The sequence below is a fragment of the Rhinopithecus roxellana genome, chromosome 8, assembly GCF_007565055.1.
Source record: "Rhinopithecus roxellana isolate Shanxi Qingling chromosome 8, ASM756505v1, whole genome shotgun sequence".
Lineage (NCBI taxonomy): Eukaryota > Metazoa > Chordata > Mammalia > Primates > Cercopithecidae > Rhinopithecus > Rhinopithecus roxellana.
Window position 1 is genome coordinate 15,831,106 of NC_044556.1, and position 17,840 is coordinate 15,848,945.

Sequence of the window (17,840 nt, forward strand, 5' to 3'; positions counted from 1 at the left end):
AAAAGATATAACAGGATTATTCTGCCAAGGTTAAGGAAATAAATAAATAAGCTAAAACAGGAGAAAAGATATCAATAGAAGAGGCAAGATACTAGAAATAAGTTGAATAAGAATCTTATAATCAGCCTGGGCCACATGGTGAAACCCCATCTCTACAAAAATTACAAAAATTAGCCAAGCATGGTGTCACGCACCTGTGGTCCCAGCTACTCGGGAGGCTGAGGCAGGATAATTGCAAAAAAGTCTGCGGGTGGCCCCACCCTGTGGGAGATGTTTTTCCAGCAATCACTGTGGGTTCTGGGTTGGGGTGATGTGCAAGCCTGACTCTCCCCAACCCCTGCCCACAGACGAAGGCCTTCATCCACCACGAGCTTCTGGCCTACCTATACTCCTCAGCGGACCAGAGCAGCCTCATGGAGGAGTCGGCCGACCAGGCGCAGCGGCGGGACGACATGCTGCGTATGTACCATGCCCTCAAGGAGGCGCTCAACATCATCGGCGACATCAGCACCAGCACAGTGTCCACGCCCGTACCCCCGCCCGTCGACGACACCTGGCTCCAGAGCGCCAGCAGCCACAGGTCCAGAAGCCTGGTTCCCCTACCCTCAAGCATTCGGCCTGCAGGGTCCTGGCAGGAAACAGGACACAACCCAAGGGTGGGCAGGAGAAGGGGTGGCACCCAGGGCTGGGCACTGTGGGAGCTGCTGCCCTGCTGAGGCCGGAGGAGGGAGAGAAAGGGTATGGGGGCCAGCCAGCCCCACAGCTCTAGGGCAGGACCTGCCCTCTGCTCGTGCCTTCCGTCAGCACAGCCCAAATGGAAGCCGGGGTAAGAGGCTGGAGGGGCAGCAGCCACAGGAGAGAGACGAGCCTCCTCAATCACAGAGAAGGGCAGATGGGAGGCTCTGGAGGGGCAAACGCAAGGCATGGCCAGAGCTGCCGCCGCCCCTGAGTTGTCCATTGAGGCCGTCGGGCAGGGAACCTCAGAGGGGGCCGCCCTGCAGAGCCCTTGGGGAGCCATGGCGTTCCCTAGTGGGAGGACATCGTACCCAGGCCTGCAGGCAGCAGGTGCTGAGGCCCACGAGGGAACCTGGGTGTCTGGACAGGGCTTGCAGGTTCCACGGCCCCCTGGAGGCATTAGGGCTTGATCTGGAGGACTCTGGAAGTGTCTTTGTCTGTAAGGGTGGATCCCAGGCCCAAGGCCTCAGAGGGCCCTGTGAGTGCAAAGTGTCTGGCCATGTGGGGGCCGTGGGGATGAGGTCAGAGGGCAATTGGAGTCCTTGGGGGCCGAGGGGAAGGGAAGGTGGGTCTAGCGCTCAGGTTGGAGTGGGAGGATCCCACTGCACCTGCACTGTCCCCCCCAGCCAGCCCCCACCTCAAGTTCTGGCAGCCACAGTGGCATGGCGGGGGCTCCTACGCCATCTGTATCTGTAGCTCACAGCCTCTCCTTCCTCACAGCCCCACTCCACAGCGCCGACCGGTGTCCAGCATACACCCCCCCGGCCGGCCCCCAGCGGTGCGGGGCCCCACTCCAGGGCCCCCCCTGATTCCTGTGCCCGTGGGGGCAGCAGCCTCCTTCTCGGCGCCCCCAATCCCATCCCGGCCTGGACCCCAGAGCGTGTTTGCCAACAATGACCTCTTCCCAGCCCCACCTCAGATCCCATCTCGGCCAGTTCGGATCCCCCCAGGGATCCCCCCAGGAGTACCCAGGTAAGGCTGACCCTCTGCCCTCCAACCCAACTGCCTGCGCCCTGGGGTCTCTCCTCCTGTCTTACTTCCTCCAAGTGAGCTCTCACCACGTGCCCCACTGCTGGAGTAGAGGAATCGCCCTCATCCCTGTTTGGCTCGTGGGAAAACAGGCCCAGATAGGTCAAGAGGCTTATTCAGTGTCTCAGAATAGCTTCCAGCTTGCCCTCTGCCCATGGGGGTGCGTCACCAGGCAGCTGGGGAACCCTCACGCTGGGCACTTCCTTCCACTGTTTACCTCCTTCTCCTTCCTACCCCTGCCTGCCTCAGCCTACCCCGTGGGCCAGGCTTTATTCTCCCCACTTCTCCAGTGGGAAAGCTGAGGCCCAGGGAGGGCAGGGGCCCCACCGAGGGTCAAACAGCAGGCGAGTTGATGCCTGGGTTTGGCACTCCTCCCCAACGCCTTGGTGGCTTGCGGAGGTCAGTCTGGTGAACACCCTGGGGTGGTGTGTGGGTGGGGGCTGGGTCCTCAACCCAGGCCTGCCTCCTGCTCACGGCCTCACTGCCGTCTCCCCCTCCCCACCTGTCTTTATTCTCTTTGCAGCAGAAGACCCCCTGCTGCGCCCAGCCGGCCCACCATTATCCGCCCAGCCGAGCCATCCCTGCTCGACTAGGCCTCGAGGGGGGCGTGCTCTTGGGGGGGCCTCACGCACCCGCGGCGCCGGAGCTTCGGTGGTCTGGGGCCCTCTGCCGCCCCTATGCCGGGACCAGGCTCCCAGTGGGCAGCCCTGGCCTCTTCCTTAACGCTGGCCCCGGTCCAAGGCCGGCCCCCATGCCTGGCTGGACACTGCACTGCGCAAAGGGGCCCTGGAACTCCAGGCAGGGGGCGCTGGGGTGATGCACTTTGGGGGATGGAGTCTCAGGGTGGCAGAGGGGAATCTGAACCCTTGACGCCATCTTGGATGAGGGGTCCAGCCTGGGGGGACTCTGCCGGGGTCGTCCCGGGATGGGAAGGCCCATGTAGGGCAGGCCTCCTAGAATTGGGGGCACCAAGGGCGCCTATGTCCCCAGGCCTTGCTGGGGTGCAGGGGTATATCAACTTCTCATTAGCAGGAGCTCCCCAGTGGCAAGCCTGGTCCAGTGGGCTCAGGAGTGCCCGGCTGCCAGGCCTGAGGTGTACATAGTCCTTCCTGGCCATATTAACCACGCAGCCTGAGCCCGGCCCAGCCTCGGCTGCCAGAGGTGCCTTTGCTAGGCCCGGAGCCGTTGGCTCGGGCCGGCCTTGCCCTACTCCTCTCTCCTCCTCCTCCTGGGTCCCCCAGGGTGGCTGGGCTTGGGCTATGTGGGTGGTGGTGGTGGGGGGCCTTGGGGGCCTCTCAGCTCCCACCCATGCCTCCCTGATGGGGTGGGCCCCGGGCGGCCTCTCTCTGAGCAGACCTCACCCACTCCTCGCTCGGTTTGACCACTGTAAGTGCCTGCACTCTGTATCCTATTAATAAACTAAAATAAAGGGAAGACGCTGCTGGTGGCTGCTGTGTGGGCCTCTTGTGTTAGTGTTCGGACTGGGGACGTGGGCGCCACCTCCCCCATCAGGCCTCCCATAAGGACGCCCAGGTCCCTGCAAACAGAAGCGCCTCACACCTCCTTGAGGGCTCTGCTTTCCTGGGTGTCGCCTTTCAGAGAAAGCCACTGGATACAGGGGAGAGCTTTTATTTTCCTTAGCACATGAGGAGTGGGAGCAGATGTTTTCTGATGCCCCACACACCGCCACGTGCACAGGCCTGGCTGCTGCCTGGTGAAGCCAGGACCCCAATGCTCCACCCACTTCCTACCCTCAGGCCCTGCTCCTCTCACCCTCTCATGGGGAAGCCCAGGCCTCATGGCTCAACTGGGACTCAGTTAAAACTTTGCTTTCTGATTTTTCTCTTGTGCCAGGCGACCACCTCCATCGGCTCCTGCAAGACCTTTCTTCTGAGCTTCGTGGGAGGCCCCTCCCGCCAGTCTGGCTGCCCCCTTCCGGGGCTGGTCTGTCCTAGCTGGTGTCCCTGAGCCCCAATCAGCAGGCTCTGTGATTTTCTGACCATAATTTATTGACTCCGATGCCCAGGCCACACCAGCCTTTGTTCCAGGCTTCTGCCTAGACTTTGGCCGGGCCATCCCTCATGCCTGTGTGAGGCCCCTGCAGGAAGAGGGGCCGAGGCAGGTGGTCTTCCAGGCCCCCTTCCTGGCAGTCTGTTACCAGACCTCAGCCTGGCTTGGAGGGCCCAGGTTTCCTTGTTAGGCCCTGCCCCGCACCAGGCAACGGTAACACAGGATGGAAGGCTTAGGCTAAGGCACATTTACAGTACAGGGGCCAGGAAATCTGAGGCTCACGTTCCAATGCTGCAGTGCCCACCATGCGAGATTTCCAGGCCCGTCGGTGCAGCCGCTGAGCCGTCCCTTCTGCAAGCCAGAGGTGTTCCCTGCCCACTGAGGACGGAAGGAGACTCACGGGGCCAGACCACAGGCCCCGACTGCACACTCTCGTTTTGGCAGGAAACTAAAATTGGGGAGGGACCCCCAAGTCTCATATGCATACACCCCGCTGCCCCTCCTTCGTCCTGTACTTCCTTCCATGGCAGGGGCTACGTGGGCACCGGGCGCTTGTCCTGGAAGAAGCGCTTGAGCGTGCAGACCTGCAGCACGGCCACCAGCAGCAGCACCGCCACGTTGACAGCTGACCAGAAGTTGACCCGCTCCAAGTTGCCCTCTTGCAGGTTGCGGTCACGTGCCTCGAAGGCCCGAAGTAGCGTCAGCATCTGGATGCTGCGCTCCAGCCGGGTCCGCATGGTCTCAATGGACTCCTGCAGGGCAGAGGGAGGGGAAGGGTCAGGCCTCCCCCTGCCCATCGGGAACCAGAGACCAAAAAAACCGGGAGATATGGAGGGAGGCTGTATTAGCCCAGGAAGGTACAGCTGCAAACACAGACTTGTTCAGGCTAAGTTCAAATCCTCGCCCTGCCACTCACTGGCTGTGTGACCATGAGCAACTTAATTAACCTATCTGAGCCTGTTTCCTCTTCTATAAGCTTCCAAGCTGCTGTGAAAATTTAATGCCTAAATAAATGCACAAGGATGAGCATGGTGGCTCATGCCTGTAATCCCAGCACTTTGGAAGGTTGAGGTGGGAGGATCGCTTGAGCCCAGGAGTTTGAGACCAGCCTGGGCTACATAGCAAAACCCCATCTCTACAAAAAATTAGCCAGGGGTGGTGATGCGCAACTAATCCCAGCTATTCAGGAGGCTGAGGCAAGATTACACGTGTAATGCAAACACTAAGAGACCAAGTCAGGAGGATCATTTAAACCCAGGAGTTCAAGACCACCATAGCCAGCATGGTGAAACCTCGTCTCTACAGAAAACAAAAAATTACGCGTGGTGGTGCACACCTGTAGTCCCACTGAGGTGGCAGGATTGCTTGAGCCCAGGAGTTTGAGGCTGCAATGGGCTGTGATCACACCACTGCACTCCAGCCTGAGTGACACAGCAAGACCTTGCCTCGCCGTAGCTCACACCTGTAATCCCAGAACTTTGGGAGGCCAAGGTGGACAGATCCCCTGAGGTCAGGAGTTTGAGACCAGTCTGGCCAACATGGTGAAACCCTGTCTCTACTAAAAATACAAAAATTAGGCGTGATAGTGCAGCTACTCGAGAGGCTGAGACAGGAGAACTGCTTGAACCTGGGAGGCAGAGGTTGCAGTAAGCTGAGATCGTGCCACTGCAATCCAGCCTGGGTGACCAAGAGAGATCTGTTTGAAAATAAGTAGTTAATTAAAATACTAATAAATGTACAGAACATATTTGCTTGTGGTTAAGAGCATAGTTGCTGAAACCAGCGTGGATTCAATACCAACTCTGCTAGTTGGTCTGTGTGGCCGTGAGTTGCTCAGCCATCTTGTATCTCACTTTTCCCACCTGTAAAATAGGGATGATTTGAGCATGGGGTCTACTTCACAAAGTGGTTATAGAGTTTTATGGTATGAAGTTATTTATGATATGAGTTCCTTAAACCTTTACACCAGGGTTTACACCTAGAAATGAACTACCTTTTTTTTTTTTTTGAGATGGAGTTTCGCTCTTACTGCCCAGGCTGGAGTGCAGTGGCGTGATCTCAACTCACTGCAATCTCCACCTCCTGAGTTCAAGTAATTCTCCTGCCTCAGCCTCCTGAGTAGCTGGGATTACAGGCACCCGCCACCACACCCAGCTAATTTTTGTATTTTTAATAGAGACGGAATTTCACCATGTTGGCCAGGCTGGTCTCGAACTCCTGACCTCAGGTGATCCACCCACCTCAGCCTTCTAAAGTGCTGAGATTACAGGCGTGAGCCACCATGCCCGGCCTGAAATGAACTACTTATTTTAAGAGCTGCTACTGTTACTATAATTCAGTTGAGGGCACCACTTCGGAGGGGAGGCTAGGTCAGCCCAAAGGGGGCGCCCCAGATGAATCCTAGAGATCTGGAAGGAGTGGCTTCAGTGCACCCTGGACACACCTTGATGTCCTCCATTTTAACATCCAGCATCTCCTCGGGCTCCACGGCCTCTGCCCATCCCTCGACCTCCTCGTCATCCTGGAGGCTGTCAAAGATCAATTCAAAGAACACCAGCTTCTCGGAGATGGTGCTGAAGGAGTTGTCAAAGCACAGCTTGTAGTCCCCGGCCTCCGTTGGCTCCACGCTGGGCAGACAGACACACAAACATGAACCAGGGTGGCCGGCCAGCCGACTCTGGGGCAGTCAGGGCGGTAACCTGAGGCCGCCTGGGAGGGGCAGGGCTGTAACTGAACCCAGGAAGGCATCAGGACTGAACTCACGTGTGTACCCCATCAGCCTTGCGGGACTCGCTGACCAACAGCACGCCCTGAGGGCTCTCCAGCGTGAAGTCCACGTCCAGCCCAGCACCTCCGATCACCTGGGGGACAGGTAAGAGTGGGTGGAGGGCTAGCGGTAGGCCAAGGGCGCCTACCAAAGAGGGCTACGGCTGAACCAACACTGATCGATACAGACCACCAAGGGCTTACATGAACGGTCGCACACCCGCAACCGGTCCCCGCCCCCACCTGTCCCAATGGCTGCGCCCCTTGCCTCTACCCTCATTGATATGACAGCTTGGGGTCCATACTTTCAGCTGACCACGCACCTATCAAAAGTCCTTAATGGAAGTTTACCTGACCACGCCCCCACTTGGCTCCGCCTCCGAAAGAGGATAGACCCAGCCTTTTTCCTTAGTCTAACCCCCAAGAAAGGCCTCTGTCGGCAACGCCCCCGTAGTCGACCTATCAGCACTATTGCCACGCCCACCAGCGAGAGTCCTGTCCTCTCAGAGGCTTCCTATACTTACGGTTGGCCCCGCCCACTCGATCTCCCACTCTAGCCCCGCCTTATTATTCCCTCCCCTTCCGCTCCCACACACCGTCCCTGCCCCATCTGTCCATCTCTTGGTAGCTCCGCCCCCGCGCTCCCAAGCACGGACTCCTCCCCCTTCTTCCTAAAGCGCGCCGAGTCCCGGCCGCTTGGCCACGCCCCCTCTCCCTAATTCCGCTGGCTGCCCAGCCCGCGACCCTCTACCTGGTATTCGGTCTCCAGGCTTGCGTTGGCCGGCGCGGACTGGTAAAAACACTGCTTCCTCCCCGCCGGCAACAGGAACGTGAACTCACCGTCCTGGATTGGCGGAGGCCCCGCCCCTCCCACCCCCACGGGTGGCATTAGTAGCCACAAGGCCAGGGCTAGGGCCGCGCCGGCCGCCATCATCCGGGTCACCCTCTGGTCTGCAAAGGGGTCGCGGCTCCTTTAAGCGCTAGCCCTGCCCCCGTCCTACTCGGCGGAGCTCATTGGCAGTCGCTTCTGTACGTTGTCCGTAACCAGAGGTGCCAGGAGTGAAGGACCCCTCCAGAGGGACAGGCTGCCCGAATGAATGCCTGATGCGCCCGGAAACAACCGTCTAGGAATATTTTTCTCAAAGGCTTCGGCTCTCGTCTCGGCCGCTGGTGGAGGAAAATTACAAAAATAAGTGCCACAATGGCGCATCTTTTGTAGGCAGTAGCTAAGACAACTAAAGTTAGAGGCGACAGGGTCCGCTTTAGGCACCTCCCCGCGGTTTTCCCACAGTGCGCCGCGCGAGACAACCTTTGGCGGGATCGACGGGGTGGAGTGGACCCAAAAATAGCGACTAGGCGTGGCCCTGTACGCGACCCGTAGGGCTCGCGTATAAAAAGGCTCAGCTGGGGGCGGGGCGGGCATAACCTGTGGCGTCGTGTTTTGCTTGCCCTGGAAGCGTGCCTCCAGGTTCGACGCCTTTTGAGCCTTAGAAGCATCAGCGTATCAGTTTCCTCGTAAGTCGGGAGTGATGGAACGACCACCCTATAGGCCGGCTGTGAGAATTGAGATGAGGCTTGGTTCATATTTAGCACTTTCCTGGCTTATAGACTGGAGGGGTGTGGCCACACCATGCACCTCAAGGGCCAGCAGGTAAACGGAGCCATTACAGTAGACTCGAGTCAGAAAAACCACAGCCCAGGTAGGAAGAGGTGAGGAGAGTGTGGGACTGGGAGCCACCTTGCGATTCTCCCACTTTGCCTCAGGCGTCGAACGTGGCGTCGAACTGGGAGCCACATTTCAACTCCTGCCCTACCCATTACTTGAGGCAGTCCCTCTGTTGAGCGTCAGTGTCCTCCTCTGCAAAATGGGGATAATAGGTCTACCCTACTGGGCTGTCTTGAGGATAAGTGAAACGCTTGTTGAGTGCTTACCTCCACAGTGCATGGCATATCACAGACCCTTAGTAAAAATCTGTTATTTGGTTCCCATCTAAACATAAACTGTGTACACAGAAATGTTTAGTCTTCAAAGATAAACCCGGAAAAGGTTGGCAGGTGATGACAAAGACCCCTCAAATACAGCTGGCTATTGTCAGCACTTTACTGCATTTGGAAAATTTGGGGAAGTAGCCCTTTGTAATGTCAATTTGGTATTCCTTTTCACTACAAGTTTTTCTATCATTTACACTCACTGCTTGGACAATTTGAAATAATAGTGGAGAATGGGTGAATCCTTTTTTTTTTTTTTTTTTTTTTTTTTTTGAGACGGAGTCACCCTCTGTTGCCCAGACTAGACTGCAGTGGTGTGATCTCGGCTCACTACAACTTCCACCTCCTGGGTTCCAGCAATTCTGCCCCAGTCTTTGGAGTAGCTGAGACTACAGGCACGTGTCACCACACCTGGCTAATTTTTTGCATTTTTAGTAGAGACGGGGTTTCACCGTGTTAGCCAGGATGGTCTCAGTCTTCTGACCCTGTGATCCGTCCACCTTGGCCTCCCAAAGTGCTGGGATTACAGGCGTGAGCCGGACTTTTTTTAAAAGACAGGGTCTTGCTCTGTTACCCAGACTAGAATGTAGTGAGGCCATCGTGGCTTACTGCAGTCTCGACCTCCTGGGCTCAAGCGATTCTCCCAGCTCAACCTCCTGAGTAGCTGGGACTACAGGTGTACACCACATGCCTCATTTTTTGTAGAAATCAGATATCCCTATGTTGCCTGGGCTGGTCTCAAACTCTTGGACTGAAGCCATCCACCTGCCTCCTCACCCTCCCAAACTGTTGGGATTACTAAAATTGATATTTAAAAAATACAGTAAAATTCACGTTGCATAAAATTAACCATTTTAAGGCTGGGTGTGGTGGCTCACGCCTGTAATCTCAACACTTTGGGAGGCTGAGGCAGGCAGATCACAAGGTCAGGAGATCAAGACCATCCTGGTTGACACGATGAAACCCCGTCTCTACCAAAAATACAAAAAATTAGCTGGGCGTGGTGGCGGGCATCTGTAGCCCCAGGTACTTGGGAGGCTGAGGCAGGAGAATGGTGTGAATCTGGGAGGCGGAGCTTGCAGTGAGCCGAGATCACACCACTGCATTCCAGCCTGGGCTACAGAGCGAGACTCCGTCTCAAAAAAAAAAGAAAAATACAAAAATTAGCTGGGCAGAGTTGCACGTGCCTGTAGCCCCAGCTACTCGGGAAGCTGAGGCAGGAGAATTGCTTGAACCCTGGAGGCGAAGGTTGCAGTGAGCTGAGATTGTGCCATTACACTCCAGCCTGGGCAACAGACCGAGACTCTGTCTCAAAAAATAATTAATTAAATTAAATATGCCCTCTCCCAGTGTCTGCAGATCTATGAAGGGATGTTCCAGGGCTTAAGCCGGATGTTAACAACTCCACCTCAGCCTTTACTTCCTGCTCATGCAAAGCCTAGAGATCAGCCAGAGGTGACAGTTTGGGGACTTTGAGGGGCATGCACATTACCTTCTAAATTCTTTGGTATAAGCCAGGCACAGTGGCTTATGCCTGTAATCCCAGCATTTTGGGAGGCTGAGGCAGGCGGATCACCTGAGGTCAGGAGTTCGAGACCAGCCTGGCAAACGTGGTGAAACCCGTCTCTACTAAAAATGCAAAAATTAGCTGGGCATGGTGGCACGTGTCTGTTGTCCCAGCTACTCAGGAGGCTGAGGCAGGAGAATTGCTTGAACCTAGGAGGCGGAGTTTGGAGTGAGCTGAGATCGTGCCACTGCATTCCAGCCTGGGCGACAGAGTGAGACTCTGTTTCAAAATTATGAAATAAATGAATTCTTCAGTATGTATGGGTACTTTAGAAGGCTCTCATTGGCCGTAGAAACATTCTCCGCAGCTTTCCACCCCAGGCTTTTGTGCATCTGTGGTTTTCTTCCATCGCAATTTTTTGTTCCAGGTGGGTGTGGGTTCTTCCTTCCCTCTACAGTGTTTACAAGGAACGTATTCTGGGTTGAAGACAAACACCTTGAGTCAATCTTTCTGTAGCTTCTGGACATACTAGAACAGACCAACGCAATATAGTCATGCCTGGCTTACCAATGGGGATACTGTAAAAAAAGAAAAAAAAAAAAAAAAGGCCAGGCACTGTGGCTTATGCCTGTAATCCCAGCACTTTGGGAGGCTGAGGCGGTCAGATCACCCAAGGTCGGGAGTTTGAGACCAGCCTGACCAACATGGAGAAACCCTACCTCTACTAAAAATACAAAATTAGCTGGGCGTGGTGACGCATGCCTGTAATCTCAGCTACTCGGGAAGGCTGAGGCAGGACAATCGCTTGAACCTGAGAGGCGGAGGGCGCGATTTCGGCCATTGTACTCCAGCCTGGGCAACAAGAGTGAAACTCCATCTCAAAAAAAAACAACAACAAAACGGTGGTTGGACTTGATGGCTCATGCTTACAATCCCACCATTTTGGGAGGCTGAGGCAGGCAGATCGCTTCCGTCCAAGGAGTTGAGAACACCCTGGGCAACATGGCGAAAACACGAGACTACAAAAACTACAAAAATTAGCTGGGTATGGTGGTGTGTGCCTGCAGTCCCAATTACTTAGAAGCCTGAGGTAGGAGGATCGCCTGATCCCAGGACGTCCTGGCTGCAGTGAGCTATGATCACACCACAGCACTCCAGCCTGGGTGACAGAGTGAGACCCTGTCTCATATATATAGATATATATAATGTATATATTATATATAATTATAAATATATATTGCATATATTTGTATGTTTATATATAATATATATATTGTTTTAGGCTATAAAGTATGGCCTGTTGTTTCTATGATTCAAACCTCTATAGCATGTTCCTATACTGAATTTTTTTTTTTTTTTTTTTTTTTTTTTTTTTTTTTTTTTGAGAAGGAGTCTCACTCTGTCACCCAGGTTGGAGTGCAGTGGCCAGATCTCAGCTCACTGCAAACTCCGCCTCCCGGGTTTACGCCATTCTCCTGCCTCAGCCTCCCGAGTAGCTGGGACTACAGGCGCCCGCCACCTCGCCCGGCTAGTTTTTTGTATTTTTTAGTAGAGACGGGGTTTCACCGTGTTAGCCAGGATGGTCTCGATCTCCTGACCTCGTGATCCGCCCGCCTCGGCCTCCCAAAGTGCTGGGATTACAGGCTTGAGCCACCGCGCCCGGCCCCTATACTGAATTTTGTAGGTAACTGTAACAATGTATTTGTGTATCTAAACATAGAATAATAACAGTAAAAATATGGTAAGGTCACCCATGAGAACAGCATTGTGTATGTGACCCATCACTGATAGGAATGTCATGTGACACATGACTTCTTTGCGAATGGGGGCTGCTCTGCTACCCCCTGGTTCCACAGGAACCAGGACTGGGAACATAGGCTGCTGTCTTCAAGGCGTCTGCAGTGCTGGCGAAGGACATGGGTCAAAGACAGGTAAAAACACCCCAGAGCTTTCCTGCCATATTCAAGGTGCCTTTTTGTCAATTCAGTGTTCGCTTGTTTGGCACAAACCTGGATTTTCTGGCCAGGCGCGGTGGCTCATGCCTGTAATCCCAGCATTTTGGGAGGCCGAGGAGGGCAGATAACCTGAGGTCAGGAGTTTGAGACCTGCCTGGCCAGCATGATGAAACCCGTCTCTACTAAAAATACAAAAATTAGTCAGGTGCGGTGGCGTACACCTGTAATCCCAGCTACTTGGGAGGCTGAGACAGGAGAATCACCTGAACCCGAGAGGTGGAGGTTGAAGTGAGCCAAGATCGTGCCATTGCACTCCGGCCTGGGTGACAGAGCAAGATTCCCTCTCAAAACAAAAACAAAAACAACCTTGATTTTCTAGTGTCAAAGGACAGAATTACAGCTAAATTACAACTAATTCGGTTAAAGATCTCAATTGGCCTTATTTGTGATCATAGACTCTAGAATCCAGCAACAGTCATGAGGAAGGTCAGAAAACAGCTCAGTTTCAGTTTGGTGATGTAGAACTTTAGCAGAAGTGACTCCTTTTTGATTTTTAGTCTTCTCTGTTGGGGCTCAGTGCAGAAACTTAGTCTGAAACAATGGCCTCAGTAGTTTTTCCTTAATACTAGGGCTCAGATAAAGTTGATTTTGACAGGTTCCCCCCCCCCCCCATTTTTTCTTTTCTTTTCTATTCTGTTCTTTTTTTTTTTTTTTTTTTTTTTCCAAGACAGAGTCTCTCTCTGTTGCCCAGGCTGGAGTGCAGTGGCACAATCCCAGCTCACTGCAACTTCTGCATCCTGGGTTCAAGCAATTTTCTGCCTTAGCCTCCCGAGTAGCTGGGATTACAGGTGCCCACCACCCATGCCCGACTAATTTTTGTATGTTTTTTCAATGTTTCTATGCAAGGACAGGTGCCCAGAACTCCCCACTCCACCATTCTCACTGGCCTCTGGGGTCTGAATGGGCGATTCATGTCCCTTGAGTAAACAAAACCAAAAACTCTCCTCCCTAATTATTCACCAAATATTTACTGAGCCTCTGACAGTTAATAACACAGACACTGTCAAAGCTAGGTGGAGTGGCTCATACCTGTAATCCCAGCACTTTGGGCGGCCAAGTTGGGAGGATCTCTTGAGCCCAGGAGTTCCTGACTAGCCTGGGCAGCATAGTGAGATCCCATCTCTACAAAAAAAAATTTAAAAATTAGCTGGGCATGGTGGCACACGCCTGTAGTCCCAGCAACACAGGAACCTGATGTAAGAGGATCACTTGAGCCCACGAAGTTGAGGCTGCAGTGAGCCATGATTGCCCTACTGCACTCCAGCCTGTACGACAGAGACCCTGTCTCAAAAAAAAACAAAAACCAGAATTCCAGGTTGTAGATTCCTGCACCATGTTGACTCAGGATGTTTCTCAGCCACTCTGCCAACCAGGGACATCTATGGCCGGCAATGCCCCCAACCACCCGCGGGGGCCTGACACTGGAAGCACCCTGTCCACTCAGCCCGCCTGTGTTATAGCTTGTACCTGCATTCAGCAGTTCCCAAGCTCTTGTCCTGCATCCAAGAAGAATGAGGAAATGCTGACAATTGAAGGGTGAGGATGAGAGCAGAATTTTTTTTTTTTTTTTTTTTTTTTGAGACAGAGTCTTGCTGTCACCCAGGCTGGAGTGCAGTCGCACTATCTCAGCTCACTGCAGGCTCCACCTCCTGGGTTCACATCATTCTCCTGCCTCACCCTCCCGAGTAGCTGGGACTACAGGCACCTGCCACCACACCCAGCTAATTTTTTGTATTTTTTTTTAGTAGAGACAGGGTTTTACCATGTTAGCCAGGATGGTCTCGGTTTCCTGACCTCATGATCCACCTTCCTTGGCCTCCCAAAGTGCCGGGATTACAGGTGTGAGCCACCACACCTGGCCGATGGGAGGATAATTTTTTTGATTGACAGAACAGCTCTCAGCGAAGAGGAGATGTGGGGGTGTGGTTTCTCTTTCAGTGTTGCTGGGTCCAGGGCTTTTTATGGACTCAGAATGGGGAGTGTGTGCTGATTGGATTGTGAGTGTGCACAAAAGGTTAAAGTGAAGACACCACTCAAAGGTGGGCACAACAGTGTAGAAAACCAATTAGAAAAGCATAGGTATATGCAAACTAGGTGAAGGGTGGGGATCAATCAATTGGAGGAAAGCACACCAATAGGAGACAGGTTCTCTGTCCAGTCCCTGGATTTGACTTGTAGCTTGGCTTTCAGGCTTTAAACTGTCTTAGACTTGGAGGTGGGATTTCACCAGAGACCTGCCCCTATCTGTCTAGGCATTTGTCTGCCTCTGCTGTTATCAATATCAATCAGAAGCCTTACCTGACCCTGCTATAGCTGGGTTGAGCCCCCTCGGCCACTGCCTCTGTTACTGCACTTCACCACTAGACTCTCCTTGTCTTCTTGTCTGACTCTTCTTGAACACTGAGCTCCTTGAGGGCAGGAGCCATTTTAATTCACCTTATCGGGGGAACCCACCCCCAATATTTCATCGTAGGTTCTATTTTCCCTAAGTGTCAGCCAGCTGAGAAATAAAGAGAAAGAGTACAAAGAGAAGAATTTTACAGCTGGGCCTCCAGGAGTGACATCACATATCGGTAGGACCATGATGCCCACCTGAGTCGTAAAACCAGCAGGTTTTTGTTAAGGACTTTGAAAGGGGAGGTGGTATATGAACAGGTTGTAAGTCACAAAGATCACATGCTTCAAAGGGCAAAGACAAAATCGGAAACTCCTGATAAGGGTGTATGTTCAGCAGTGCACGTATTGTCTTGATAAATATCTTAACAGAAAACAGGGTTTGAGAGCAGAGAACCGGTCTGACCAAAATTTACCAGGCTGAAATTTCCCAGTCCTAGTAAGCCTGAGGGTACTGCAGGAGACCAGGGCATATTTCAGTCCTTATCTCAACCACATAAGACAGACACTCCCAGAGCGGACGTTTATAGACCTCCCCCTAGGAATGCAATTCTTTCCTAGGGTCTTAATATTATATTCCTTGCTAGGAAAAGAATTTAGCAATATCTCTCCTACTTGCACATCGGTTTATAAGCTCTCTGCAAGAAGAAAACTATGACTCTTTTTGCCCGACCCCGCAGGCAGACCTTATGGTTGTCTTGCTTCGTTCCCTAAAATTGCTGTTACTCTGTTCTTTTTCAAGGTGCACTCATTTCATATTGTCCAAACACACGTTTTACAATCAGATTTCATATTGTTCAAACATGTTTTACAATCAGATTGTCCAATTAACACAATCATCACAGGGTCCTGAGGTGACGTACATCCTCAGCTTATGAAGATAACAGGATTAAGAGATTAAGACAGGTATAAGAAATTTTATAAGAGTATTATTTGGGAACTGATAAATGTCCATGAAATCTTCACAATTTATGTTCAGAGATTGAGGTAAAGACAGGCATAAGAAATTATAAGAATATTATTAGGGAAGTGATAAATGTCCATATTAAAATGAAATCTTCACAATTTATGTTCCTCTGCCACGGCTCCAGCTGGTCCCTCCATTCAGGGTCCCTGACTTCCCGCAACACATCCTAATGTCTCTGGCACAGTTCTGGGAACGGGATAATGCTCAGTACTCAGTTGATGGGAAAAAGCCAGGAAATCTCTCAACTCCATCTCCTGTAGACCCAGCATACAGCCACAGAAGTGGCTTGAATGGATGTTTTTTTGTTGTTGTCAGGTCAGATGATTGAGAAATATTTATGATATACCAAGCATGGTGGGAGACACAGGACACTGTAGGTGACAACACAGACCCCATCCCTGTGTTCCCAGAGGAGGAGGAAAGCTGTGTTAAGATATGAAGTCGGCCGGGCGTGGTGGCTCACACCTGTAATCCCAGCACTTTGGGAGGCTGAGGCGGGCGGATAACAAGGTCAGGAGATCAAGACCACGGTGAAACCCCGTCTCTACTAAAAAAAAGTACAAAAAATTAGCCGGGCGCAGTGGCGGGCGCCTGTAGTCCCAGCTACCCGGGAGGCTGAGGCAGGAGAATGGCGGGAACCCGGGAGACGGAGCTTGCAGTGAGCCGAGATCACGCCACTGCACTCCAGCCTGGGCGACAGAGCAAGACTCCGTCTCAAAAAAAAAAAAAAAAGATAGTCTGGGCATGGCGGCTTATGCCTATAATCCCAGCACTTCAGGAGGTGGGCAGATCATTTGAGGTCAGGAGTTCAAAACCAGACTGGCCAACATGGTGAAACACTGTCTCTACTAAAAAATCCAAAAATTAGCCAGCCATAGTGACGCATGCCTGTAATCCCAGCTACTTAGGAGGCCAAGGCAGGAGAATCACTTAAACCCAAAAGGTGGAGGTTGCAGTGCAACCAAGATTGCGCCACTGCACTCTAGCCTGGGTGACAAACAGACCCTGTCTTAAAAAAAAAAAAAAAGGCCGGGCACGGTGGCTAAAACCTGTAATCCCAGCACTTAGGGAGGCCGAGACGGACGGATCACAAGGTCAGGAGATCGAGACCATCCTGGCTAACACGGTGAAACCCCATCTCTACTAAAAAATACAAAAAAAAACTAGCCGGGCGAGGTGGCGGGCGCCTGTAGTCCCAGCTACTCGGGAGGCTGAGGCAGGAGAATGGCGTGAACCCGGGAGGTGGAGCTTGCAGTGAGCCAAGATCCGGCCACTGCACTCCAGCCTGGGCGACAGAGTGAGACTCCATCTCAAAAAAAAAAAAAAAAAAAAAAAAAGACTGGACGTGGTAGCTCACACCTGTAATCCCAGCACTTTGGGAGGCTGAGGCGGGCAGATCATGAGGTCAGTTCAAGACCAGCCTGACCAACATGGTGAAACCCTGTGTCTACTAAAAATACAAAAATTAGCCAGGCATGGTGGCAGGCATGTAATTCCCGCTACTCAGGAGGGTGAAGCAGGACAATCACTTGAACCCGGGAGGTGGAGTTTGCAGTGAGACAAGATCGCACCACTGCACTCCAGCCTGGGTGACAGAGCGAGACTCTGTCTCAAAAAAAAAAAGAAAAGAGAAAAATTATAAAGGCCAGGTGTGGTGGCTCACGCCTGTAATCCCAGCACTTTTGGTGGCCAAGGTAGGAGGATTGCTTGAGCTCAGGAGTTCATGACCAGCCTTGGCAACATAGCAAGACCCTGTCTCTGTTTAGAAAGAAAGAAAAGCCAGACATGGTGGCCCACGCCTGTAATCCCAGCACTTTGGGAGGCCGAGGCGGGCAGATCACAAGGTCAGGAGATTGAGACCACCCTGGCTAACATAGTGAAACCCTGTCTCTGCTAAAAATACAAAAAAATTAGCCAGGCATGGTGGCAGGCGCCTGTAGTCCCAGCTACTCAGGAGGTTGAGGCAGGAGAATGGTGTGAACCTGGGAGGTGGAGCTTGCAGTGAGCCTAGATTGTGCCACTGCACTCTAGCCTGGGCGACAGAGCGAGACTCCATGAAAAAAAAAAAAAAAAAAGACAAAGGTTTAAAGTTAATGAGCTGCCTATAATCCCACACTTTGGGAGGCTGTGGCAGGAGGATTGCTTGAGCCCAGGAGTTCAAGATCAGGCTGGGTAACATAATGGGACCTGTCTCTACAAATATTTTTTTTTAATTAGCCAGGTGTGGTGGTGGACACCTGTAGTCCCAGCTACTCAGGAGGCTGAAATGGGATGATCTCTTGAGCCCAACAGGTTGAGACTGCAGTGTGTCATGATCATGCTGCTGCACTGTAGCCTGGGCAATAGAGCAAGACCCTGTCTCAAAAAAAATTATTTTTAGATAAAAAGTTTATATAAGCATCCATCTTAAGAAGTTATTAATACAAAT

At 52.5% G+C, this 17,840-nt stretch overlaps 2 protein-coding genes across 9 annotated transcripts in view; one reads left to right on the top strand and one right to left on the bottom strand.

The window, feature by feature from the left end:
- The window catches only part of DNM2 (dynamin 2), a 109,669-nt gene extending 105,726 nt beyond the window's left edge, over positions 1 to 3,943 (top strand). For 4 of the 8 annotated variants that reach the window (XM_010373739.2, XM_010373743.2, XM_010373740.2 and 1 more), the window contains 3 exons: positions 348 to 580; positions 1,456 to 1,707; positions 2,288 to 3,211. In XM_010373739.2, the coding sequence (XP_010372041.1) occupies positions 348 to 580; positions 1,456 to 1,707; positions 2,288 to 2,357 (555 nt within the window). In that variant the 3' untranslated portion in view covers positions 2,358 to 3,211. Of the gene's footprint in view, positions 1 to 347; positions 581 to 1,455; positions 1,708 to 2,287; positions 3,212 to 3,618 lie in introns of those variants that run through there. The other 4 variants (XM_010373741.2, XM_010373742.2, XM_010373745.2 and 1 more) reach the window with 2 other exon arrangements.
- Positions 3,753 to 7,588, bottom strand: TMED1 (transmembrane p24 trafficking protein 1). The gene is made up of 4 exons (XM_010373747.2): positions 7,292 to 7,588; positions 6,538 to 6,635; positions 6,218 to 6,401; positions 3,753 to 4,526 (listed from the first exon to the last, which is right to left on the bottom strand). Exons 1-4 carry the CDS (start codon positions 7,472 to 7,474, stop codon positions 4,308 to 4,310), a joined length of 684 nt encoding a protein of 227 aa, XP_010372049.1. The 5' UTR covers positions 7,475 to 7,588; the 3' UTR covers positions 3,753 to 4,307.
- Positions 7,589 to 17,840: the final 10,252 nt, after the last annotated feature.